Source organism: Lynx rufus, unplaced genomic scaffold (assembly GCF_022079265.1).
Source record: "Lynx rufus isolate CCGP_SWC_20201006 ecotype Redwood Valley unplaced genomic scaffold, mLynRuf1.p SCAF_16, whole genome shotgun sequence".
NCBI lineage: Eukaryota > Metazoa > Chordata > Mammalia > Carnivora > Felidae > Lynx > Lynx rufus.
Window position 1 is genome coordinate 39,550,256 of NW_025814830.1, and position 18,254 is coordinate 39,568,509.

Consider the following 18,254-nt stretch of genomic DNA (forward strand, 5'->3'; position numbering starts at 1 on the left):
TAGCACCCCCTCATCACACTATACTCATATCCTATTTTACTTTTCTTTATAGCAGGAATAATTTAAACTATATAAATTTACTTGTCTCTTTAGTTTGTGGGTATTTTGAAGACAGGGGTTTCAATAATCTTATTCACTGATATACTCCAAGCAACTAGCAGGTGCTCAATAAATATTTGTTGAGTAAATTGGATAGTGGATTGACACACAGAACATCTTCTCAGTCCTGCCTCCCATCTCCTTATACACACACACACACACGCACACACACACACACACACACACACACACACACAACAGGGGGAAGTTCTCATCAAGCTCACCATTTTTTTTTAAATTTTTTTTAACGTTTTATTTATTTTTGAGACAGAGAGAGACAGAGCATGAACAGGGAAGGGGCAGAGAGAGAGGGAGACACAGAATCGGAAGCAGGCTCCAGGCTCTGAGCCATCAGCCCAGAGCCTGACGCGGGGCTCGAACTCACGGACCACGAGATCGTGACCTGAGCCGAAGTCGGACGCTTAACCGACTGAGCCACCCAGGCGCCCCAAGCTCACCATTTTTTAAAGTTTATTTATTTACTTTGAGAGAGAGAGAGTGAGCAACAGAGAGCGAGAGTGAGAGCAAGAGTGAAAGCGAGAGCAAGAGAGAGACAGAGAGAGAGAGAGAGAGAGAGAGCATGAGCCGGGGAGGGGCTGAGAGAGAGAGGGAGACAGAGAATCCCAAGCAGGCTCCCTGATGTCAGCGTGCAGCCCGACACAGGGCTCAATCTTACGAACTGTGAGATGATGACCTCAGCCGAAATGAAGAATCAGACGTTTAACCAATTGAACCACCCAGCCACCCTTGGGCTCCTAAAGAACCTGCCTGTGTCCTGCCCCAATTTGCACGGCTGTCATTATGGTAGCCACACAGTTAGAAGCTGCACTCACGGGTCTTTTTTGGAGGCAGAAGGTGTTAGAGCACCCGATACCCCATGTGGAAATGTACTTCAAGGGAAAAGGGAGATTTGGGGCCTGGCCTTGGACAAGCTGGATTTCAAGTCAAATATGTTAGAGAAAACCATTTTATTGAACAGTAAGAAATCCCACTGGGGCTAAGAAGGACTGGGAATGAAGGAGCGCGTGAGCCTCAGTGGTGGCGCCACCCAACTCTCCATTTTCTTCCTGCTCTGGGGAGCGGGTCTTCCTGGGTTTCCTTATTCTGCCTCCTGCCACTCCAGACAAGGGGCTCCCTCGGTAGACCCAGATTGCTTTTTTCAGTTTAAAAAAGTCCAGCTCCTCTTGGTTTAATTGGTGACTGCTGGCAATGACTCAGGGCAAGAGTCCATCTGATGGACTGAGTCCCTGCTAAGGCCACTCTGAACCCTCCCTCTGCTCCTGCATCCTCCTTGGTTCAAAGAGTGCAAACTTTGCTTTCTTCTTCCCGAGAAGGGACTCTACAGGATTGAGTGGAGAAACATCAGGTTTTCTTCCAGGCCAGTTTTGGCTCTGGGATGTTCAGAGCAGGCTTTCATTTCAAACCTCAGCTTCTATGGCTCCTTGCCCATGGCCAGTTAGTATGGAAGGAGGCTCCTGGCTGAAGAAGGCTCCGACAGAATGGCTCAGGTTCTAATCTCCAGTGGTGGGCAGTGGGGGGTCACTTCAGTAAGAGGCATTAGCTGTCTTAGGCAGTTAAATGTTTGCCATTCCTGTAAAGTGGCTCAGTCAGCAAGCTTCTTTGGGGTCATCCTCCTGCCACCATGCTTCAATCGCCAAATTTTGGGGCTGGAGCAACGTACGTCTTTATTTGACTCTGCCATAGCTCGACGTCTTTTGGGAGCCTGGCTGGGAATTGGTTTCTCTGCTTCTGTCTTTGCTGGGGTGGCCACAGGAGCATCCCCATAGGTCCGGTAGCCACCAACCAGGCAGTACGTCTCCCCATGCCAGCCCACCTGGGTTTCTCCACACCCTCGGTAGAGGACATGGTAGTGACCAGGTGTGGGAGAAGAGGGAGCCCCTGCTGTTGGAAAGAAAATCAGATCTAATCAGTCATTTCTGCTGTATACAGTGTCCTGCCAGGACCTACCCTCTCATGTCTCTCCCAGTTTCTGGCTGAAGACCTTTAATCTGCTTGGTATTCAAAACACAGCCTTGGCCAGTCACCCCAATGAGTCCCCTAGAGAAGGAACATGGCTGCAAAGGTGATTCTCTGGAGCTCATGGCAGCAACAGGAGACCTGGAAATCTGTTCCCCATTCTCAGAGGAAACAGTAGATCCTGAAAACAGTTGCAACCAGGATCCCCTCCATCTTTCCCTTCCATAGGGGGGAAATTCCTAAGGTCTATAACTTCTGAAGCTTTAATGGAAATACCTTTCAAGTGTTGGAAAAAATAACCTAAAATAAATGGATTAAGAAACCCTCCCATCTCCTCTTGGGCAACTCCTCTTGGGCCCCATTCATACTGCCTGTTTCAACCACACTGTCCTCTAGCCCTCTAATATTTTTATCTAGATTAGAAAATGGCCAAATACTAAGGCAGAATGATCAGGAGGTTCAAAGACAGATTCTGGGTAGCGTCTAGGCTCACATCAACCCAATCTCCTGGGACACCATTTCATCAACCCTCCAGTCTTGGTATCACTTCATCACTCTCCTTGGCTCTTTTGTTCTGCCCGTGCACATGACACCACCACCCTTACCCCAGTACTCAGCAGCTCTGTCTGGGGTGTGTTTGAGGGGCCCCATGTGGATGTTTACACGACAGCATGGTGAAGGTGCCTGGGTTTGAAGGGGAGGTTCATGAGCGGACCTCAATGGTTCTTCCTCAAACTGCTCCATTTCTTACTTGCCAACAAAAATTCGCTCGACTATTGCTAAGAGGCCGATCAGGAAAGTGTCAGAATGGAAGCAACTTGTAGCCCAAAAGGGAAAGCTACAATTATGAAGTTTAGAAGCTTTCTGAATAGTTGCCCAGGAATGACATTTTACATGTCTTCGGCAATGAGTAGGAACACTGTAGGTCCCTGAGGGCTATTACTTACAGTTGGAGAAGCTCAGAGGTGTGGCAGGCAAGCCCCAAAGCAACATGTGGCAGCCATGTGAAGTTATGTGTACACCAGTGACTCTTGTACAGATTCCTGGCCTACGCTCACCTGCTGTGCTGCCCTCCCAGGGGACAGAGGACAAATTAGAATGAATATAGAAGATCCGGTCAGACATTCTCTCTCAGGCATCCAAACAGACTGGTATCTGGTAGAGAACTGGTAGGGAAGCTTTCCTGAAAGCACCACGTTTGTGTAGTTACCCTGTCATGGTAACTGTGAAAAGGCCTGTGAGGTCATCACTACCCAGTGAGGTCACATAAGGAATCTGTGACTTGAGGGGCAGCTTTTAGGCTCTCTGAGTTTTAATGGAGGAGAGCAGAGTGGAGGCAGAGGAACACTCTGCCTGGGCCCTCCCATCTTTCTCCTCACCCAGCCACTCCCCGTGGAGCATACCTATAGGCCAGCACAGCCCCAGGGACCAAAAGAGGGCAAGAAAAACCCACATTCTGCCATTGGCTTGAGAGGAAAGATTAACCTAAGACACAGCCTGGTTGTATGGTACTGACCCTAAGTATTCAATAGCTAGACAGGCAGAAATTTGTGTGGAAGGCTCCTTGGCAGTGGGCCTGAAAGACAAGTTAGATTTGGACCCATGGAGAGCTGAGGGAAGACATTCCAGCTGGGAATAATAGAAGCAAAGACAAGCTCTTACTGAACTTGTCGTGCCCCAAATGTAAATTCACATACCGCTCACGTTTTTACAACTGAGGGCTCAAAAAACCAGGAGGTTAAGGGGCCTAGCCAAGGTTCCACAGGTAGTGGAGAAGTGTTCTGCTGGACGGTAGGGCTTCATGTTGGGCTCTGGATTTATACCCGATAGAAATGTGTGGGCAAGCTCATCACATTTCAAAGTGACACTGGGAGAGATATCAAATGTGTTCCAAGGCAAAATGAGGGTCCTGAATGGCTTCACAAAGTGGGAATAGTGGGCCCATTTTAATATAAAATTCAAAACAAATTCATGACAAAATGACATAACACAAAATGACAACCTAATCATTACATTCATCTCTCCCCCCAAAAGGCAAATACTGTATTAACAATGCTACTACCACCATGAAAGGATGAAGCTTAGGATGGGCTTAGGAGAAGTCCAGGTGAAAAACGTGGTCAAACTGTAAGAGGTGTTACTGTGTTGGCTGGATCCTCCTGAGAGGAGGAGTAAATAGATAACTCTGCCCTTAGCCTGATCAGGCCTATAGGAAGGAACCATATTTGGGCCCGACTTTGATACAGTGCAGCCAAGGACTTCCTAGCAATTAGAGATAACCTTCTTTGTGAGGGGGCCCCCTGTTGCCGACCTCGAACATGCAAAGATGGGATGCTTGTTTCCTGGGGCAGTTGGGAAGGAGATATGTCCCGGAGGTAGAGAATGATTAGACCACTATTTTAGAGGTTGGGCAACCCTGGTTGAGAACCACATCATTTTCTATTCCTAAGTTGCTTGAATTAGTGTGATGCAAGTTAGCACAAAATCAGGTCTGCCCCTAGGGAGTGCTAGGAGGTAAAATGTGAAGGGGAGAGCTCTGGAGGAGGTTCATTCTGGCAGGTGGGCCAGCATAAGACCACTTAGATTCTCCAAGGCTCCAGAGAGATTATTGTCTGGGAACATCACTCTGACCTGGTGGGGTTACTGATACCTTATCAGGACCTGGCTGGGTCTCTGGGGAAAGCAGAATGGCATAGACAAATGGTTCTGAGCTCAGGAATCTGTACTTTAAAAAAAAAAAAAAAAAAAAAAGACTATTTTTAAGTAATCTCTCCCTCCATTGTGAGGCCTGAACTCACAACCCTGAGATCAAGAGTCGCATGCTCTAGTGACTGAGTCAGCCAGGGGCCCCTGGAATCTGTACTTTAGACAAGCCTCCTGGGCAGTTTTGCCACACTGATTCATGGAAAGAGTGACCAAATTTTGTCCAAATTGGGTTGCTTTTGAGAGTCCAAGTGGGCACTATTAAAAGTTGGTAAATAACTCAACCCCCAGTGCAGACAGACCAGATTCTATCATACTTACGCATATGATTTTGAGCAAGTTGTTTTATCCCTCTGAGCCTCAAGTTTCCTCACATGAAAAAGAGAGCTATGATTATACATTTAGTACAACATTGTCTTCTGGCAAAGATTCCCATGGGTCCATTTCTGTTCTCTGCCTCCTTATCTGTTTCAGTGTGTAAGTATTTTTAAGTTGTTTTGTGCAGTATTATATTTGACCTCAGCTGCTCCTCATTACTTAGGCTTATATAATGCTGCAGAAGCCGGAACCTAGGAGATAGTGAGAGGAAGCTATATGCTTATTTTGCCAATTTTGTAAACAGTTTTGTTTCTCTTCTCTTCCCCTGCCGTGAAGAGATGAGAAAGAAGGTAGAGCCTGGAAATGCACACCAAGCAGTACTTTTGTGTCAGCCTGTTTTTTATTCTTCTGCCAGTACTTCCCAGAGAGATTTCACCGAGAATGCCCAAGCTTGCCATGGGCACTGTTGGTGAAGAAAATCTCTGTACTGCTAGTCACAACCCCTATCCCTTCTCTGGGGGCTTAATGGATGTTTTGGGGGGCAGGAAATAAAATCTAAACGTTTATTAATTCAAACAGCAACTGAAAGAGCCTCTGTCCTAGGTGTGGTAGTCTGGAGTGTGAATCTTCTCACAGTTCAATGAACACATCATTTACTGTTAGAAACTATGACATAATACAAAGACAAAAATCTACTTTATTTTTCATGAGTCATGTGAAAGCCCACAAGGAATCATCCTCAGTAGCTCATTCTCTACATCTGGCCACATCTTACCTTTGGAAGCCAGATAGCAGCTCACCAGGGCTTCAGGGGGGGTGACTGGGCAGCCCAGGGCATCCTACGATAAGTGTGCTCACCCACCCAGGACAAAGGGAAGGATCCCTGTTAATGTCATCATATTTAAGCCGGCTGCCATCAGATTTGCTGGGGCAAAGGCTCTCTCACTGAGGACCCTAGTCCTGGAAGGCTTCTTCTCCGGCGAGCTGCCAGCTCAATCTTCTGAACCAGGCTTACATCCCAGGGATGGGTTACAAAGCTGATGACAGTGCCAGGCACCTCACTCCCTACACGGCCCACCCTCCCGGCTCTGTGGATGTAGTCTTGCAGAGTGAGGGGGAAATCATAATTGACAACTAGGTCTACGTGGGAGCTGTCCAGGCCCCGAGAGGCTATGTCTGTGCAGAGAAGAATGTCTCGGGAGCCCTTCTGGAAGCACTGGAAGATACCGGCCCTCATTGAGGCTGGCATTTGTCCCTGCAGCCTTAGGTGTTGGATTTTGTGATCGTCCAGAATATATCCCAGCCAGTTCACAGTGCTTGAGCTGTTACAAAACACTAGAACAGTTCCGGAGGGGCCAGTCCTATATACTTTGTCATGTTGCTTGAGAATCTGCACTAATTCAGTCACCTTCTCTGCTCCCTTCAGCCTCATAAATGTCTGTCTGACATGAGGCATGATGCAGTGGAGCTTGGAGCTGGTAATGGTGGTCAGTGAGTCTGGGCTGGCAACTTTACTCAGCAGCTGGCCTACACCTTCGGGAAATGTGGCCCCCACCAGCACTAACTGAGCTTTGGGATTGAAGGGGTCTTTTAAGTCAGCTGGGCCTTCTGCTATATAGCTCTTCTCCAAGATGTAGTCCATTAGTTCCAGGAAGCTTTCATCCAAAAGCGTGTCTGCCTCATCCAATACCAAATAGGAGAGCTGCTTCAGGCTGATTAGTTGACTCTTCAAGGCCTTCCACAAAGCCCCTGGAGTGGCCACTAGTACATCTACTGGAGGTTGTTTGGACAGTTGCATTCGTATCCTACTCATGCCATGGCCTCCGCCTAGCTCCCGCACCTGAAGGCCCAAGGAGCTGCCCAAGGGCTGCGCCACGGCCCGCACCTGTTCGGCTAATTCTCGCGAAGGCACAAGGACCAGGCCTCGAGGAGCAGGCAGACTATGGGAGTCCAGGTTTGGTTGGCCCAAGAGCCGTTGAACCAGAGGTAGTAGGTATCCGAGAGTCTTGCCACTGCCGGTTTCCGCCGCGCAAAGGATGTGGCAGCCGCGAAGTAGGGAGGGGATGGTGCTTGACTGCACGGTTGTAGGCCGAACGACTTCAGGAGCAGCCTCCTGTAGAGCACGCAGCACGCGAGGTTCCAGACCCAGATCCGCGAAGCTGCTCTTGGACGAGAGGTTCCGAAGAGCCGGCGCCTCGTGTTGCGCACGCTCGATGGAGAAGTGGTCCCGGCGGGAGCGCCGATTTTTCCAGCCACGCGAAGCTAGTGGCGCGCTCTCCCACCGGCCCAGCGTGAGGCGCGCCGGCTGGTTCAACTCTGGCCGCCGCGCTGAGATCAGCAGCGGGCCAGGTCGCGCCAACACCAGCTGCTGGGGGCTCCGCCCGCTCTGCCGCTGTTCCTGCCGCCGCTGTAGAGCCCGCGGGATGCGCACCACGGGCAAGGGCTCGTCGGGACGGCGGACCACCAGGCCTCGTCGAGGAGCGAGAAGTAACCGAGATGCGAGCCACACCATCCGCGGCGGCCGTGTGAGATCCATAGTCCCTTTGGTGTAGGAGAGGCGCACGGCAATGACGTCACGGGCGCGCAAGAGCCTCGAGGACGGTGTCTGGCGTGGCTCAGTAAGGCTTGCGGAGTCGGCGAACCGTGAGGAAGGAGGGGGAATCTGTAAAGTTCAACTGTGGTGAGGTCTGTAGGTCTGAACCGGGGTTGGTGACATCCAGACCCGGACCAACCTTGGGGAAAAGGGTGCGATGGAGGCAGGCTCCCGGGTCTGGCGATAAGCGGCGATGGAGGCCTGGCCTCTTGGACCAGAGGGCGGAGGGCTTCTGGTGATCGGGAGTCCGATCCCTGCCATTCTCCTTTCTCGCTCTCACCGCACCTTTGATGACTTGTCCAGTGCTGGTCTCCTCCTGTAAATTCGGAGGGTGCGGTGGTGCCTTCCCAAATATGGTCCACGCGCAAGGTCTGGTAATAAATGTTTGTTGAGACTCTGAATGAATGGTCAGGCCTGGGGGACAAGACAAGAGCCAGATGTCTTAGATCTAGGCACTCCCATTCCTCTTGGCCGAGAGCTGAGAGCCGAGAGGGCAAGCTGATGGCCTCTTTGTGAAGTGGGAGGTAAGACCTTCAGGCTTTATTTCAAGCAGACCCTTCTCTTTATACCTTTCCCCTTCTTTTTCACTCTCCATTCTCTTGCCACCACTCCCAACTTTTCATTCTGAACCTTACATTCTTGCAGTCTGCTCACCTCTACCAGCATCCCAGTCAGATAGCTAAATTGCTTGAATAGTGGTGAGGAGGGTCCTTCTACTCTGCTGAGTGATCAGATATGTGGGTTGCCTCACATAGCCCTAGTCAGACACAATATTTTACTTGAATTCGGATGTTTAGGTTACAAAACCCCCATGTCTTTTGTGTCTTTCTCTGACTGACTTCTTTCACTTAACATTATACTTTCTAGATCATTCATCCATCCATGTTGTTGCTAATAGCAAGGTTTCATTCTTTATTAATTGCTGAATTATATATATATGATATATGATATATATCGTATATATGTATATATATCGTATATATATACGATATATATCATATATATGTATCGTGTGTGTGTGTGTGTGTGTGTGTGTGTGTGTGTTTATGGTCTTTTTTTTTTAATTTTTTTTTTTTCTTTCCAACGTTTATTTTTATTTTTGGGACAGAGAGAGACAGAGCATGAACGGGCGAGGGGCAGAGAGAGAGGGAGACACAGAATCGGAAACAGGCTCCAGGCTCTGAGCCATCAGCCCAGAGCCCGACGCGGGGCTCGAACTCACGGACCGTGAGATCGTGACCTGGCTGAAGTCGGACGCTTAACTGACTGCGCCACCCAGGCGCCCCTGGTCTTCTTTATTCAAATATCAAGGGACACTTAGGTTGCTTCCATGATTGGCTATTGTAAATAATGGTGCAATAAACATAGGGGTGCATATATTTTTTCAAATTAGTGTTTTCGTATTCTTTGGGTAAATACCCAGTAGTGGAATTGCTGGGTCATGTAGCAATTCTATTTTTAATTTTTTGAGGAAACTCCTTACTGTTTTCCACAGCGGTTATACCAGTTTGAATTCCCACCAACAGTGCAGGAGGGTTCCTTTTTCTCCACAGCCTCGCCAACAAATGTTGTTTCCAAAAAGATAAATACTTTTAAATTTTCAAATGCCATTTTGATATATAAGTAGACTTCCTGGAGAGTTACCTGTTGAATCAGCAGAGGAGAGAGTTTTGAGTAGTAACAGGGAACAGAGTCGTTGGATAGAGCAGTGACTCTGTAGTGAGGGTGATTTTGCATCCTTCCCTCCCTACTTGCCCGCCCCCCCCCCCCCCCCGCCCCAGGAGATTTTACAGAGGTTGGAGACATATTTAGTTGTCACATCTGGGAAGTTGCTACTGGCATCTAGTAGGTAGAGGCTGGGGATATTGCTAAACATTGTACAATGCATAGGAAAGCCCCTAACAAAAAATGATTATCTGACCAATACATGAATAGTGAGTTGTTGAGAAACCCTGCATACAGGATGAGGACTGAAGAGAGGCTGAGGTACATGTACTTTCCCTTTAGGTAGGCACATTTGGGAAGCTCTTGCACTGAGTCCGCCTCATCCCCAGAATCTGTAGCCAAGTACACTGATGCCATTGCTTGCTGTGCCCTTGAGATCAGGAACGTTGGGGACCCTGAAAATCATAAACGCAAGAAAAAGTGATTCAAGAGAGTGAAGCTGGAGAAGAGAAGTTTAGGGAGTACAAAACTGTCCTCATGTATTTGGGCAGTATACCAGATGGAAAAGAGATCAGGGGCACCTGGGTGGCTCAGTTGGTTAAGTGTCTGACTTTGGCTTAGGTCATGATCTCACAGTTTGTGAGTTTGAGCCCCACATTGGGCTCTCTGCTGTCAGTGCAGAGCCTGTTTTGGATACTGTCTCCCTCTCTCTGCCCCTCCCCTGCCCATGCTCTCTCTCTCTCTCTCTCTCTCAAAAATAAATAAACATTAAAAAGAAAAGAAAAGAAAAGAGATGAGGTATGCTGTGAGGTATACCATTCCAGAAGGCAGAACTAGGACCTATAGGTAACTGGCAGATTCTGAATTTGATACAAAGAACTGCTGTAACAACTAGAATTGCCCATATCTTTGTTGACATTCTGAATGAATGGTCAGACAGATTGTAATTCTATACTACTTTTATGATTCTTTTCAAGGACTCAGGGCTCCTTGTTTCTTAGCTATGTATATCTAACTCAACAGGTTTTATCCATTTGCATGTGCCACTGCTTATTTCAGATGTAAAACAAAGACTTGATTTGCACAAAGCCAGAACAGATACATTAAAAGAATTATCAGAAAAGAATGCTACATAGGTATGTACTTGCGTTTGGGTTCTGTCCAAATATTTGGGGCAGGGAAGCTGATTAGTATATGGCTGCTTTCTCATCATGCTTGAGCCCTTACAATATGATTAACTCAGAATCTCATAAGGATTGGAATCTGTCTGAGCTGGTCTCTGCCTATGACCCTTAATTTCTTCTCAGTTTATCAGCCACTGAATAAGTCCCCTTTCTTTTCCTTCTGCTCACAGCAGACATTGAGTAACCTCTAGTTGTTATTGAGATACATGTTTTATAGTATAGTGCTTTAGAAATAAGAAAGGTTTACTTATTGTGGAAAGAATGTAAGCTCCTGGGAGTAGGGGCCTAACTTGGTAGTATTTTGTCCCAGGGCTGCCATGGTAATTCATATTGCCTGGTTACTCCGTAAGTTTTCAACGCAATTGTCCCTTGGATCTCAGCTGATAATGGTACAGTCATTCATTCATTTATTCATTCAGTAACTATTTCCTGAGCACCATGTATGTGCTGGGTACTATTCAAAGAGACGGTGAACAAAACAGGAGTTTACATTCTGACTTAATTCGTTTGGGGTAAGGCCTGAACATTGGTATTTAAAAAAAAAAAAAAATTTTTTTTTTAAATGTTTATTCATCTTTTGAGACAGAGAGAGACAGAGCATGAATGGGAGAGGGTCAGAGAGCGAGGGAGACACAGAATCTGAAACAGGCTCCAGGCTCTGAGCTGTCAGCACAGAGCCCGACACAGGGCTTGAACTCACGGACCATGAGATCAGACCTGGGCTGAAGTTGGACACTCAACCGACTGAACCACCCAGATGCCCCTGAACATTGGTATTTTTTTAAGCCTTTCAGATGATTCTAATGTGCTGCCAGGTTTGAGAATCACAATACTTATAAATAAGGCATTTTGAGAATTGCAAGGCATTATAAAAATGAAAAGTGGCTATTAGTATTCCTTCCCCGTTCTTTCATTTCCCAGCCTACATCAGTGCTGTTGTGTAAGTACTGGCCATTTTCTTTTCAGCTCTTGTCATTATATGCCTCGACTATTTCACCTTCTTTCTAATCCAACTCCTTATCTCCTTCCTGTCCTTTACCCTCCAGCCTATCGTCTGTTGTGCAAGTGATCTTCCTAAGCACAGCCATGGCCATGTCACCCCTTGACTCAAAAGCCATCAATGGATGCCCATGGCCTACAGCTTATCTCCTAGTCACTCTCCAGAATCTGGCTTCAACTTCATCTCCTGCTGCTTTCTTATCTGAATCTTGTTCACTCAAGTGGTAGCTCTCATTTGAGTAGGATAAAGAACTTACAGGGGTGCCTGGGTGGCGCAGTCGGTTAAGCGTCCGACTTCAGCCAGGTCACGATCTCGCGGTCCGTGAGTTCGAGCCCCGCGTCGGGCTCTGTGCTGACGGCTCAGAGCCTGGAGCCTGTTTCCGATTCTGTGTCTCCCTCTCTCTCTGCCCCTCCCCCGTTCATGCTCTGTCTCTCTCTGTCCCAAAAATAAATAAACGTTGAAAAAAAAATTAAAAAAAATAAAAAATAAAAAAAAAAGAACTTACAGTCCTTTACTGGGTGAGCAAGAGAGTGGGGCGGCATTTGTCTGCTCTGTAACCAAAACTGGAGGTACAAGGCACTTTATTTTTATTTACTTATTTATTTAATTTTATTTAGTTAATTATTTATTTTTTAATTTACATCCAAGTTAGTTAGCGTATAGTGCAACAATGATTTCAGTAGATTTCTTAATGCCGCTTACCCATTTAGCCCATCCCCCCTCCCACAGTCCCTCCAGCAACCCTGTCTTTGTTTTCTATATTTAAGAGTCTCTTATGTTTTGTCCCCCTCCCTGTTTTTATGTTATTTTTACTTCCATTCCCTTATGTTCATCTGTTTTGTCTCTTAAAGTCCTCATATGAGTGAAGTCATATGATATTTGTCTTTCTCTGGCTGACTAATTTTGCTTAGCATAATACCCTCTAGTTCCATCCATGTAGTTGCAAATGGCAAGATTTCATTCTTTCTGATTGCCAAGTAATACTCCATTGTGTGTGTGTGTGTACCACATCTTTTTAAAAAAAATTTTTTTTTAACGTTTATTCATTTTTGAGAAGAGAGAGACAGAGCATGAGCAGGGGAGGAGAGAGAAAGAGGGAGACACAGAATCTGAAGCAGGATCCAGGCTCTGAGCTGTCAGCACAGAGCCCGATGTGGGGCTTGAACTCACAGACCGCGAGATCATGACCTGAGTCGAAGTCGGACGCTTAACCGACTGAGCCACCCAGGCGCCCCTACCACATCTTCTTTATCCATTCATCCATCGATGGACATTTGGGCTATTTCCATACTTTGGCTGTTGTCAATAGCGCTGCTATAAACACTGGTGTGCATGTTCCCCTTCGAAACAGCATACCTGTGTCTCTTGGATAAATACCTAGTAGCCCAATTGCTGGATCATAGGGTAGTTTTATTTTTAAATTTTTGAGGAACCTCCATACTGTTTCCAGAGTGGCTGCACCAGTTTGCATTCCCACCAGCAGTGCAAAAGAGATCCTCTTTCTCTGCATCCTCACCCCCATCTGTTGTTGCCTCAGTTGTTAGTGTTAGCCATTCTGACAGGTGTGAGGTGGTATCTCATTGTGATTTGATTTGTATTTCCCTGTGATGAGTGATGTTGAACATCTTTTCATGTGTCGATTGGCCATCTGGATGTCTTCTTTGGATAAGTGTCTATTCATGTCTTTTTCCCATTTCTTCACTGGGTTATTTGTTTCTTGGGTGTTGAGTTTGATAAGTTCTTTATAGATTTTGGATACTAACCCTTTAGCTGGTATGTTATTTGATATGTCATTTGCAAACACCTTCTCCCATTCCATCGGTTACGTTTTAGTTTTTCTGATTGTTTCCTTTGCTGTGCAGAAGCTTTTTATCTTGATGAGGTCCCAAAGTTCATTTTTGCTTTTGTTTCCCTTGCCTCCAGAGACGTGTTGAGTAAGAAGTTGCTGTGGCCAAGGTCAAAGAGGTTTTTGCCTGCTTTCTCCTCTAAGATTTAAAAAAAATTTTTTTTAATGTGTATTTATATTTGAGAGAGAGAGAGAGAGGGAGGGGCAGAGAGAGAAGGAGACACAGAGTCTGAAGCAGGCTCCAGGCTCTGAGCTGTCAGCACCGAGCTTGACACGGGGCTCGAACTCACAAACTGCGAGATCATGACCTGAGCTGAAGTCAGACGCTTAACTGAGCCACTCACGTGCCCCTCTCCTCTAAGATTTTGATGGCTTTCTGTCTTACATTTAGGTTTTTCATCCATTTTGAGTTTATTTTTGTGTATGGTGTAAGAAAGTGGTCCAGGTTCATTTTTCTGCATGTCGCTGTCCAGTTTTCCCAACACCACTTGCTGAAGAGACTGTCTTTATTTCATTGGATGCTCTTTCCTGCTTTATCAAAGATTAGTTGGCCATATGTTTGTGGGTCCATATCTGGGTTCTTTATTCTGTTCCATTGATCTGAGTGTCTGTTCTTGTGCCAGTACCATATTGTCTTGACGATTACAGCTTTGTAATGCAGCTTGAAACCTGGGACTGTGATGCCTCCAGCTTTGGTTTTCAAGATTGCTTTGGCTATTCGGGGTCTTTTCTGGCTCCATACAAATTTTGGGAGTGTTTGTTCTAGCTCTGTGAAGAATGCTGGTGTTATTTTGATAGGGGTTGTGATGAGGCACTTTAAATGCTCTGTGATAGAGCACATTTGTCTTTGATAGAGCTCTTCTGTGGCTGAAGCATGAACCATAAATTCTCGTTGCCACTTGACTTGTTAACTTCTTTTTACAACCAACTCTAAACACCTACATTATGCCAGACTGTGTGCTCTGTGACAGGACCTGGTGATGAGCAAGGTGCAGTGCTTGCCTTCACCTTGTGATGTGGGAGGCAGATTGATAGTTAGTTGCTCTTGGAATTACAAGAGTGTACTTAATGCTAAGAAAGACATGAGCTAAGAGGAGGTGCCCTTACTCTGGAAGGTAAGTGTCAGGGAAGGCTTTCTGGAGCAGGTGACATCTGTACTGAGGTTCTGAAAGGCTACTGGAAGTCAGCCAGGTGGGGGAATAGGAATGTGTGTTCTATGTAGGGGCAACTTGTTCAGAGAGAGAGAGCAGGCCATTTGGGAACTAGAAATACTTGAGAATAGCTGAAGCTTAGCATGGGGGAGGTAAGAGGGCAGGAGGCAAGTGATGAAAGATAGTGCTTCCGAGGAAGGCAGGGGGAGGACTTGTTTGCAATATTAAGGAGCTGCAACTTAATTCTAAGGGCAAGAATTCCATTTGGAGAATGGAATATCTTGTCCTGATTTGTGTTTTGAAAGACTCCTCTGACTGCTGGAAAGAACATAAATTGAACATAATGAGCCTGGAAGCAGAGACTGGTTTGCAGGCTGTTGCCATCATTCACTTTATAGGTGGCAGTGGCAGAACCGAGAAGCTCCTTGAAGTCAAGAGCTTAGTTCTTTCCATTTCTTTACCTTCAACACCCCACACAGTGCCTTGATCCTAAAAGAACTGGTAGATGTTTGTTGATGTAATCATAGAATGTGTTGCAAGTGTAAAAAGCCTGATAATGAGAGCAGTTAACATTTAACCCTTACAGGGGCGCCTGGGTGGCTCAGTCGGTTGAGCATCTGACTTCGGCTCAGGTCATGATCTCAAGGTTCGTGAGATCGAGCCCTGTGTCAGGCTCTGTGCTGACAGCTCGGAGCCTGGAGCCTGCTTCATTCAGATTCTGTGTCCCACTCTCTCTCAGCACCACCCCTGCTTGTGCTCTGTCTCTCTCTGTCTTTCAAAAATGAATAAACATAAAAAACAAAACATTTAACCCTTACTCTGTGTTGAGAACTATTGTGTGTCCTAGAATTGACTCTTCACAGTGTCTCACCTGACATAGATTCTGCTGGAGCCTCATTCTAAAGAGAGAAGCTGAGCCTCTACTAGGTTAATTCATTCTAGAGAGGGAGGCTGAGCCTCCACTAGGTTAATGCATCTGCCTGGGGCATAGTTGGGATTCCACTGCAGGTCTGTCTGATTCCAGAGATCAGAATCTTAATGGTGATATGCTATATCACCTCTTTGTCTTACAAATATAATAGATTGCTTCAATTTTTTTCTTATCTACACAGGTTTGAGTGGGAAATAGGATAATTCTCTAAATATTTAATCCTAATTGACTGTCATTTTAACTCTAAATTTGTATTTTAAAGAAATTGCTTTTTAAGCAAGGTCGTAGTCTACAGGAAAATTTACATGGATGGGACTGGTAAAGTTTTTTCCACTCATTGCTTTTCCTGAATACTGTTATCTTCAATCTGAAGGCATTATAACTAATGGAATTTTGTATCCATGCGACTGAAGTTAAGGTTATAGTCTGAGAAGGCAATCAAAACTGTCATAGAGAAGACCAGCCCTTCCTTGAAAGCATGGTAGAGAGATTGTTTCTGTTTGTGCTAAAATGGTGATCTGGGTGTGATCTCAGGGCCGGGTGAATGGTTGTGCCAGTAGCTGGGAAAGGGTAGGGCTGCCTAGCTTCTCTGAGAGGAGCCTTCGTGGAGGCAGGCCCTGTCAGGCACTGCTGGCCTGGTGCCAGAGGGAGTTCCTGGATCAACCACGCTGCAGGAGGGTGTCCTCAGCCACCAGAGAGGTGAGTGTTCAGTCACACCTTCCTTACAAAGCAGCTGCTAAGGGGCAAGTGCTGGGCTCCGTGCTAAAGCCTGGCAGTAAACTAGACAGCCACGCTCCTGTCTTTATGGAACTTGTTGTGCTGGTGATCTAGAGGACCAGCTAAGGGTTAAAGAAGAGACCACACAAATAAGTGTGAACACATGGATTGTTACTGAGCTATCGGGAAGCACAAAGTGTTGTGAGAGCATGTGACCAGGGACCTGAAGTACGGTTGTCTGGTAGGGAAATGTCTCCAAAAAGGGGACATTCAAAGTCAAGAGGATCTTAGTGGGAGTGTGTGTGATTGAGTCAGGGAGAGTGTTCCAGACAGAGGACTGCGAGTACGTGGGCCCCAGGGCAGCAGAGGTCTTGGTGTGGGAGACTTCCAAAGGTCAGTGTGGCCAGAGCAAGGAGAGTGAGTGGGAGAAAGGCTCAAGGTGAGCTGGAGACGTGGGCAGGGACAGGTCATGCAGGGCTTCTTGGGCCAGCAGAAGGGTTTGGGAGTTATCCTAAACTTAGTGGGAAGCCATTGAAGGGTATAAACAGGGGAATGGTATTATCAGAGTTGCCTTTTTCAAATGCCACGCAGTATCACAAAGAGGATAGGAGGAGGTAAGATTAGATTTGGGAGACCCATTAGGAGGCTGGCTTTGTGCACAGTGTAGCACTGGAGATGGATAGCACTGGAGCAAAGCAGATGGATTAGAGTTATATTTTGAAGGTTGTTTCACAGGAGTTAGTGACAGATTGAATGTGGAGAATGTGGATTAATGATGAGTAATTGGGTGAATGGAGGTGCTAATTGCTGAAATGGGAAACATTTTCTCTCCATGTATTGGCCTGATTAATTCTCTCCCTTGAGATCTCGAATCAGAAACTATTTCTTTTTTTTTTTTTAATTTTTTTTTTCAACGTTTATTTATTTTTTTTGGGACAGAGAGAGACAGAGCATGAACGGGGGAGGGGCAGAGGAGAGGGAGACACAGAATCGGAAACAGGCTCCAGGCTCTGAGCCATCAGCCCAGAGCCCGACGCAGGGCTCGAACTCACGGACCGTGAGATCGTGACCTGGCTGAAGTCGGATGCTTAACCGACTGCGCCACCCAGGCGCCCCCAGAAACTATTTCTTAAGGGAAGCCTTCCTCAACCCCCATCCATCCCTTTCCTTCTGACACAAATTCCTAAATCCTCATGTCCTTCACATAGCACTGTACATGATTATAATTTCACACGTATTTCTAAGTTCCCTTTCTATAACCCTCTCTTCTACTGTACCTCCTTCTCCTCATCATTTTATTTCTAGTGCCAGCCAGTGGTTGGCATATCAGAGGGGCTCAATAAATTTCTGTTGAATGAATTAATGAAGACAGAGGAGGTGGCTTGGAGGGCAGATCAAGATCTTGTTTTGTGCATGTTTGGTATGAGATGCCCTTAAGATAGCCAGGTAGGGACGTGTTTTGAGCAGTTGGTATGAGATCACCAGCATTTTATCAACATTTTAAGCCATGGGAGTAAATAAACTTTCAAGGGAGGATGTGTGGAATTAGAAGGAAAGAGGACTCAAGACTAAGGAAGAACCTCAACAGGTAAGTAGAGGAAGTGAAACCAGCAAAGAAGACTGAAAAGCAGGGCAGACTGGTGGGAGAAAAACCAGGAAAGTGTGGGGTCAGAGAAGCCCAGGGAGGAGAGAGATCAAGGAAGAGGGGAGTTTCAACCATGTCATAAGTAAGTGTCTGGTTGATTGCTCAACTTCCAGGTAATTGGTGACTTTAATTAGAGCAGTTTTGATAGAACAGTGGAGGTGGGGGCCAACCAGAATGGGCTGAATAGTAAAAAGAAAATGGAGACAGTATTAGTAATGGAGCAGAACACAGCATTGATTAGCCAGCTTTATGACTTTTTGGAGGGGTCCATATTTGCTTAGAATAAATAAATTAATATGAGCAGTTCTCTCTGGGATATGGGATTTTGATTTTCTCCTTTTTATTCCTGTTGGCTCTACCTTCAAAGTATTTTTGGCATATGACCACTTCTCACCACCTGGCCTGAGCGACCATTATCTCATCTC

At 46.2% G+C, this 18,254-nt stretch overlaps 3 protein-coding genes across 4 annotated transcripts in view; 1 reads left to right on the forward strand and 2 right to left on the reverse strand.

Annotated features, from left to right (window-relative positions):
- Positions 1–1,482: 1,482 nt before the first annotated feature.
- Positions 1,483–2,727, reverse strand: DPEP2NB (DPEP2 neighbor). The gene is made up of 2 exons (XM_047077407.1): positions 2,682–2,727; positions 1,483–2,001 (listed from the first exon to the last, which is right to left on the reverse strand). The coding sequence occupies exons 1-2, from the start codon at positions 2,725–2,727 to the stop codon at positions 1,703–1,705; spliced, it is 345 nt and encodes a 114-aa protein (XP_046933363.1). The 3' UTR covers positions 1,483–1,702.
- Positions 2,728–5,115: 2,388 nt separating this feature from the next.
- On the reverse strand, positions 5,116–7,634 carry DDX28 (DEAD-box helicase 28). The gene has a single exon (XM_047079242.1). The coding sequence runs from the start codon at positions 7,631–7,633 to the stop codon at positions 6,014–6,016; it is 1,620 nt and encodes a 539-aa protein (XP_046935198.1). The 5' UTR covers position 7,634; the 3' UTR covers positions 5,116–6,013.
- Positions 7,635–7,696: 62 nt separating this feature from the next.
- DUS2 (dihydrouridine synthase 2) overlaps positions 7,697–18,254 on the forward strand; it is a 50,187-nt gene continuing 39,629 nt past the window's right edge. Inside the window, exon 1 of one of the 2 annotated variants that reach the window (XM_047078626.1) lies at positions 7,697–7,782. The gene's annotated coding sequence lies outside the window, so the exon portion shown is untranslated. Of the gene's footprint in view, positions 8,215–18,254 lie in introns of both variants that reach the window. The other variant, XM_047078625.1, reaches the window with a different exon arrangement.